Genomic DNA, 9,120 nt, shown 5'->3' with positions numbered 1-9,120 from the left:
TTTCATAGGGGGTGACACCAAACTGACTGTTAGTCATTTTGGTGTCACCCCTCCAATGGTGGCACCCGGGTGCGGGCTGCACCCCCCCTTGTGACGCCCCTGCGTGGGGGGCACACACTGCTTGAATTTTACCCAAGTCTTTTGAGCAGAGTAGGGCCAGCTTTAGGGTGATCTTTTGTGAGTGTTTCCAAGTAGAGATAGGTGAACTGACTGACTATCTATAGATATAGGAACTCTATAGATATAGGAAACTAGGATGAATTGTGCAATTCTAGAGGCATCTGGTGACTTGACCCATGATAATTCAGGAGAATAGAAAAAATCCCATTTCTCTGGAGCCTATGAGATTTTCAGGGTTATCACAATCTGCTTGACCTCCATTACTTATGCATAAACTGTCCAGGGGTATATCTGTAAAAAATAAGTCAAGGCAACTGGACTTGCTGTATTTTTCTTAAAGACGTTTCACTGGTCGGGAATAAATATGGTGAAACATTCACCGTATTTATTCCCAGAGACTTTTTGTACAAGTCATTCTGAATTGAGAAAGCTGGTTGGACGACCAGTGAAACGTCTTCAAGAAAAATACAGAAAGTCCAGTTGCCTTGACTTATTTTTACAGATATACCATGACCTGGATGAATGAGAACCTTCACAGACATGTCCAGGGATAGGCAATGTCGCTCTCCAGCTGTGCTAAAACTACAAATCCAAAAATGTGTCTCAACAGATCAACTGTATTCACACCAACCCCCACCTCCGCAACAGCCATAGTGACGCTCGGCGAGGTAAGTAAGAAGACGCGCTGGCGCTGACTCGAGTATAAGCCGAGGGGGGCACTTTTCACCCAAAAAAATGGGCTGAAAATCTCGGCTTATACTCGAGTATATACGGTAGTCCCCATTTGTCACTACATTGAGAAAGGGGAAAGCTGAACACCAACACAACTCAAAAGGCATCAGTGCTCAGCAAAGCCACTTTCTTTAACATCACAGTCTGCTTTTGAAATGAATGCATTCTCTGTTGCAGATGTGGTATGGGTACAGCAAACATCTGAGAAGCAATGGAGTGGTAAGAGCAACAGAAAAAAAGAAGGGTGGCTCCAAAGCTGCTCCAACAGTTGACTGAGGGGAGATTCTAAGCATTCAGTGCATGGATAGCATTCATAATGTGTATGATATGTGCATGGTGCACTGACCATACTAAACTAGGGAAGGGCTATCCATTTCCTTCAGGCCCTTTGGTCAACTTTTTTTTTTTAGCAAAAAGTTAGGTCTTGTCACAAGGCACTGCATTACACAATCATCTCCTCACCCTCAGGCTCTGTTTTCATATGTGCTCTCCTTTAGCATATCATTTTTTTCCAATCAATTAGTTGCATTTAAAATGGCATGACTTCACATCTACAATGTGGTTGCATCCATATCTGCAGTTTTGTGTTTGTGGTATAAATATAGCACGTATTGCAATACCAAGCGCAGCACACTGGTTCACAATTGATCACTTCGATAGATATTGCTGCAGCTGGATTATAATCTTTTGGATTACATTTTTTGATACTTTGATATTTTTATATTTTTGATACTATTATATCTTTTCCTATTTTTTTGTATTTTGGTTTTTGATTTTTTCATATATCCTAGCGCAACTACCTTGGTCACCATATCTGCAGTTTGTTTCTTGTGCATTTCAGAGAACTGATAGTATCTGCCTTGTAAGTAATCTTGAACACTACATGTAGATGTGAACATAACCAATATGTGCTGACGTTCAATTTCCTAATGCTGTTTTCATGCACAGATTAGCATGAAGGCCGTATCTAGACACTTGACTGGGACCTCGACAATGTCAGACTGTGTACTCGACAGAAAAGACAGCCAAATTCCAGGTTTAGAACTATTCCTTTATTTCTATCGACATAAAGCAGTGTCAGCAAAGGGCATTAAAACATTATCCATGCTCTGTTCCCTCAGTATGTATTATATTTATATATATATATATCTCTTAATAAATATACAAATACTGGCATAAAAGTTTTCATATTTATTTATATAAATATGGACATATTAGAACCTTCCTGAAGCATCGTCCATTCCTTTCACTTAGTGTAATCTAAGAAACCATTGGTGGGTCTACAAAATTATTGGTGGATCTAAGAAAACATTGGTGGATCTAAGAAAACATTGGTGGATCTAAGAAAACAATGGTGGATCAAAGAAACCATTGATTGGTCTAAGAAACCATTGGTGGATCTAGAAAACCATTGGTGGTTTTAAGAAACCTTTGATGAATCTAAGAATTCATTGGTGGATCTAAGAAATCATTGGTGGATCTAAGAAACCATTGGTGGATCTAAGAAACCATTGGTGTATCTATGAAACCATTGGTGGATGTAAGAAACCATTGGTGGATGTAAGAAACCATTGGTGGATGTATGAAACCATTGGTGGATCTAAGAAACCATTGGTGTATCTATGAAACCATTGGTGGATGTAAGAAACCATTGGTGGATGTAAGAAACCATTGGTGGATGTATGAAACCATTGGTGGATCTAAGAAACCATTGGTGGATCTAAGAAACCATTGGTGGATCTATGAAACCATTGGTGGATCTATGAAACCATTGGCAGAAAGGTTTCACCCATACATAAAGGCAATGTCAGCACTATGAAGTAGCAGCTGTTATTATAATCTATTAAATATTTATAGGGATTGTTTAGAAAAAGACAAGCAAATGTAGGGCTTTTCCCCATGAGAGGTAGTAATGTTCCTTGTTGTATTTTCCATGGAAATTTGGGATCAGTCACTGTGAACAGTTTTGCTTAATCTTATATAAACAACCCCCCCCAGTAATTGGGAAGCTCAGGGTAATAGAATATCAGTCTTGCTCAGGACACTTAACCAAATGTACTGGTAGTAAGTTTACCTTTTATTACGAGCCTTTGGGAAAAGCATGGACCCCTTGATCTAGATGGACCACTTGGTCTTTTTCTGTTGTCCATCATATTTCAATATAAATATACTAGGAGGAATGGGAACATGCTTGTAGTAATACTCATTCTCCTACCTCCTTGCTGTGCTGCCTTAAAAATACTGTTTATTTTCCCTGCCTTCCTTTGTGAACCATTAACTTATCCTCCGACTAACGTCTTGAAGGCATCATTCAGAAATGTATACGATCTGCAGTTTTTGGTGCAATATTAGGTTGTTAAAAAAAAATAAATGCAGCTTTGGAAAAGGTTAGTCAGTCCATTGCATACAGTATATTTTCTGTTTGCTGGAGTGTAAAACCTCTTAGCAGTTTCTTATGTCTCGTAGGGCCACCAATTGCGAGATCTCTGTGCTTAAAGTGTATTTTGGATACCTATTTTCAGCGTGGTTTTGGGTGTTTTTTATTGCGTTTCAGTGCTGAAACACAATTAAAAACGCCCAAAACCGCCCTTTTAAAATCCATGCGGAAACCGCGCCGATCCGCATCCGCCCTGGTGCGAACGAGGCCTAAATGTTAAACCTGCAAACCCCGACTACATGAGCATATGATACAAACATTCTTAAAGTAACATCAGGACTGTTAACAGGACAGGCCCATTTTTAGTGATTTAGGGGGACTGGCTTTATCTGATCATGTCTATAAATAGTGCTGTAACTACATATTTAGTGTAGACTACGGCAGGAAACTTTGTCCCAAAAAATAGGATGCCAACTACTGAAAAGAACGGCATCTACTCCACTCCACAGTCCAGAGATTTCCAGAGATTTCCTTTTCGTATTTACTAATATGTAAACTGTCTTAAAGTATACGTCGGGACAGAATACAAAAAAAACACATTCAGTAGATTTCCCCAGTACATGCACATGACGAGGGAGCATGGAGTCGGCTTCCCGGCCAATCAGAAAGCTTGGCCCCGCGTCATTACACGGCACCCGGCTGCCTCATTGGCCAGAAAGCTGGCTCCATGCTTTCTTGTCACCTAGTGACGAGAAGCATGGGGACGGCTTCCCTGCTAATAGGGAAGCCGGGTGGCGAGTCATTACACGCTGCCTGGCTTCGTGAATGGGAACTTCCGGTACTCGGTATTCGGTGAGTACCAAAAAAAAAATATCGTTACTCGATACCGAAATACCGGTATCGGTGCATCCCTAGTTGTTACCCAAGGACAGGAAGTGTATTACTGAAGGGATCATAGGGGGAAAATAAAGAAGAAAAACTAAACTAATGCCACCAGCAAATCTAAGGACTAAATCTAAGCAATGTATTTTTATTGGGTTTACATATAGTTTAATAGCCTGCACTGTTGATATTCTGTGCAAAAATCTGAAGATTAGCTAGGAAGCCGGCTTCACTTGTTGCCGCCCAGCCAGGCTACCTAGCATGTCATGACCCGCTGCCTGGCTTCCTGAGAATTTGGGCCCACAGATGCTGGTATCAATATTTGGTATCGGCGAGTCCCAAAAAAATAATCGGTACTGGTACTCAATACTGAAAAACCGGTATCTGTGCATCCCTAATTTAGACCCATTCTGTGCATGCATTACACCCAGGAGGGTCCATACAGGCAAATGCATCCTGTTTTACATGCACCAATGTGCATCTAAACACTTGGTGGCAGTAAGCGGTAAGTTCCTTCTGACAAAACACATTCATGTGCAAAGGGACCAGGGCCATCCCTAGGGGGAGAGGCGACGGTGGGATGGGTGGCTGTGTTAGAGCCGTGCTTGTCAGCAGCTCTCTGTCCGGTCCCGTCCAGCTCACTGACATCACTGGTTGCCAGGAGCTTGCCGGGACGCCAGCCAGAGCGTCGTGCTCAGCTCCCCGGCAACTGATGACATCTGTAAGATGGGTGGGGAGCCGGACAGAGCAGACAGGCTGCCCCTCTATTGCCCCTCTGCTGCCCCCCCCCCCGCACCTGCCATCCTCCCAATGAGATGCTACCTGAGGCAACAGACTGCCTCATTATAGGGATGGCCCTGAAAGGGACATTACACAATAAAGGATATTCTTCTAAGCAAGCTATAAGTTTGTAATCTGGCACAGCTGAGACATGGTACACCAGTCACTTTCACATGAACACAGCTTTTGGCAGCAGGCACTGACTACTCAGAAACTGTATAGACATACATGTGTACCCAGCACATGTACTGCAAGGGCAATACCAGACTAACCCAAGGCACACAAACAGCTAAACTGTTCTGGTACTCTATATAAAGTACACACAGGTAAAAGCCACATATACCTCAAACCACAGCTACAACATGACTTCTATACTTAGGATAAGGAAGTGGTAACATTGTAAGAAGGGCAGTCCAGCCTTCCCAACACGTACACACATACATAGAGTCTGTGTCCACACAGCAATAAGTACTCCTTTACACCAAGGTCTCTTATACATAGCATTAAAAGGGACACTCTATGCACATCCCCTTTGTCTTCTTACAACCTCCACCCCCAGGTGCCAGGACAGAAGGATGGTTTTGGAGCCACATGGCTGAGTGCAGGATTTACAACCACGTTGTATTGCAAGGAACATTTTTTTTCCACATCTAGGGTGGGCCAAATGTCTTCATTGCGGGGACATGAGTTACAAAATGGTATAATACCACACAGGTGCAGTCAGTGCCCATGGGAGCAAGGCTAAAGCTCACCATGCACATTACAACATGGCCGTAGATCTACCAACATGTCAATGTCGTTTAGATCCACCAAGAACTACAGGTGAAACTCGAATAATTAGAATATCGTGCAAAGTTCATTTATTTCACTAATGCAACTTAAAAGGTGAAACTAATATATGAGAGAGACTCATTACATGCAAAGCAAGATAGTTCAAGCCGTGATTTGTCATAATTGTGATGATTATGGCTTACAGCTCATGAAAACCCCAAGAACCCCAAATCCACAACCTCAAAAAAGTAGATTATTACATGCAATCAATAAAACAAGTATTGTACATAGAACAATATCGGACCTCTGAAAAGTACAAGCATGCATATGTACTCAGTACTTGGTTTGGGCCCCTTTTGCAGCAATTACTGCAATTACTTTTGCACGATATTCTAATTATTCGAGTTTCACCTGTATGTAGCGCAAGGGCCGGCCTGGCTGAATACAGATTGATTGGATTGTTTAAGTGGGTCCATGTATTACATAATTTTGGTAAATCTAAAGCTGACTGTACAAATATTGTACAGTCAGATTGTAACATGTACAGTGAGTATAACATGATTGTTTCTGAGAGTTTTACCTTAATGCTTTGCACAGATATTCAGCCTGCTAGTCCTCCACCAATGTGTATTAAATGCTTTTCAGTGTAAGGCTGAAGAGCTTCTCTGGAGTCATTTCAACGCTTCAGTTAATAAAATACATCTGGAGACCAGCCCATACAATCTGTGCAGGATGGGGAATATATAAAAGTTATATAAACATATATTTGTGTACATGTAAACATCAAACTTCAGAACTTGTGGGTAAGTCGGGTGCTGCCAGATCTTCAGAGCAGGTCCATGCTTGCAATACATCCAGGTGATAATGGACATTCTCAGGTTTCTCTTGGGTCAAGATACCTACAGTTCCATTTAACAATTGCATGTAAAGTGCATCTAATTAAGGTAGTTCTCTTTATTCTCAAGTTTTGTTACAACTCATGCATCTAACAATCAGATCTTTTCTCATGTTTAGTGCAACTTGAGAAGCAGATGTCCACATTTGTCAAGTCGGGGTGGAAATGTGCAGTAAGAAAGGTTTGGCGAGGCTGTCTTGGGAAGATACAGGAGTTCTCATAGTAATGCTTTTTGCCACATGTCCAACCCCTGCATTTGTTTCAAAGTGAGGCTTAAGTGATTGCTTTAAAATGACACTCTTTGATTAAAAGCAAATAGTGACAAAAGACAAAAGGTGAAGTTGGTGGGTACGGCATACGGCTGGTGGTTTTTTTTCCTCTCCAATCAATAATGTCCAAATAGTATGACGAAGAACACAGCTCACAAACATCAGCATGCATGCTGCTAGATGAGGGTCAAAACATCAAAGTGGAATAAATTAAGCTTTTTTTAAGGTTATCTAATGTAAACATATGCAGTGTGTCGAAGTAATTTGTGTCAATGGCGTGGTTTAAGCTCTGTGTGACAAGAGAGAATTTCCTGGAGGCAGCATTTGGCACAACGTTGCGTTTCAGGATTCCTAATCAGAATCTAATGTTTAATTGGAGAGGAAGAGCAGACCATTTGTATAGCAAACCCACACCTGGTTCCTGACAGCTTGCTTTAAACATTGTTCCCGTTAGTTACACTTTGTAGGGAAGCCTTTGACACCTCAGTACTGACAGTGGAGAGAGGGAAACTTTCATACTTATCACGACCTCCTGCACAGCGGCAGCGGAGCAGCAAGGTCTTCACTTCCTTTTGGAAGTTACTGTTGAGAAAGCCATACATGACAGGGTTGACACAAGTGGATGCCATGGCTGCCAGGTGGCAGAGGGAGAAAATAAGGTTGTGGTAGCAGGAGGAAATGCTCTCATGGTCCCAGTCAAAAAGGGCATTGAATACGGTCAGGGGAAGCCAACAAAGGCCAAAGGCTACTACAATAGAAAGGAGCATGATGTTTACTCTGCGGTGGCCTCCCCTGCGTCCAACTGAATCCCCACCCCCTGCTCTCTCCACCACATCCCTCCTCCTGCGTAGTCGCAGAAAGATACGGAGGTAGCAAAGGAGAATAAGTAGAAGGGGTAGGCAGTACTGGAAGAGCAGAAGACAGGTGGTGTAAGCCAGACGATGATTCTCAGAAGGCCAACTGTCAGTGCAAACAAAATGGTCAATGAATGGGTCAAATGGTAATGATAGGTTCTGGAATGGTTGCTTGGTTAGAATGCTGAAGGAGAGGAATGGCAAAGAAATGAAACAGGATATAGCCCAAGTTACTGCAACAGCAAGATAAGCATGCCATGGCAAGGGCTTCCAGCCAGTCGGATGAATAATGAGCTGATGCCTTTCCAAAGCAATGAGGACTAGTGATAGCACAGAGACGGTGACAGAAATACACTGCACAAATGGTGTAACTTTGCAGAGTGCCTCGCCCAGGATCCAGCGGTTCATAAGAGTGTAGATTACGGTGACGGGTAGACAAACCAAAGCCATGAGTATATCAGAGCAGGAGAGATTAGCAATAAAAATGTTTGTGACATTCCTCATCTCCCGCTGACGAGCAATGACGAAGACCAGGCAAGAATTTCCAATGAGTCCAACAGCTATGAGGGCACTGTAAGCCACGACTAAGAAGGTTACATTGCCAACAGATTCTGCACATGGATCCTCCCCATCCCAGTTAGGGCCCAGACGTCCAGTCAAATTAAGGTACAGGAGCCGTAGATAATCCTCCATTTTCATATAACCTGAAGTTCCTCAGGACATACCTACAAAGCATAAAACTGATTTATTCACAAATTCATCAGATCCACCATATGTGCATTATAAGATAATTCTACACTGAACAGATATTAAAAATGTTTGTCTAAAGCCTCGCCTCTAGCTTTTTCTTTTTAGAGTGATAACCAGCATTTTCAAGGCAAGTTGGAATTATAAATGTCCTAAAAGAAATGTCCAAGCTTCTGCAGATAAAGCAATGTGCTGTCAAAGTAAAGGGCTGTGTATGGGGTTATAGGCATGGCTTTTTACCGACAGACAGTCATCAGTGCCAGGATCTAGGCAGCCATGGCTACAGCAGTTCCTATATGAGTTCCTATAAGTTCCTATATAAGTTCCTATATGATGCGTCTACTGGCAGAATCAACAGGTATGTAAAAAAAAAAGTCAGGGGAAGAAAACAGAAAATCTAGTCTTACTGGTATGCACAGCATACTTCATATACAGTATGCATTTTTGTTTACATTGACCATGGTTCAACTTTAAGTGATGGATGAATAGTGATGAGCTGAATCACCCATAGGATTCTTGTATCTCTATTAGCCAGCAGCAGTCAGAGTATCCCAACAAATTTGCTGGTTTCCTGCCACTTAGGGGTCTATTCACAAAGCTGCCGAGGGCAGCCGAGTGAATGACCGATCAGAAGTGAAGTGAGCCGAACACTGTTCGGCTATTCACTTCAGGCTGGTACGGCTGATTTCAGCC

At 42.2% G+C, this 9,120-nt stretch overlaps 1 protein-coding gene across 1 annotated transcript in view; it reads right to left on the bottom strand.

Annotated features, from left to right (window-relative positions):
* Positions 1 to 7,221: 7,221 nt before the first annotated feature.
* The window catches only part of LOC108786495 (neuropeptide Y receptor type 1-like), a 15,802-nt gene continuing 13,903 nt past the window's right edge, over positions 7,222 to 9,120 (bottom strand). Inside the window, exon 3 of the mRNA XM_018555813.1 lies at positions 7,222 to 8,405. Coding sequence (XP_018411315.1) covers positions 7,261 to 8,379 — 1,119 coding nt within the window. The 5' untranslated portion in view covers positions 8,380 to 8,405 and the 3' untranslated portion in view covers positions 7,222 to 7,260. The remainder of the gene's footprint in view (positions 8,406 to 9,120) is intronic.

This window comes from Nanorana parkeri, unplaced genomic scaffold (assembly GCF_000935625.1).
Source record: "Nanorana parkeri isolate BGI_ZX_2015 unplaced genomic scaffold, ASM93562v1 scaffold214, whole genome shotgun sequence".
NCBI lineage: Eukaryota > Metazoa > Chordata > Amphibia > Anura > Dicroglossidae > Nanorana > Nanorana parkeri.
Note: the sequence above shows the minus strand (reverse complement) of the source record. Positions and strands in the feature narration are given on the sequence as shown.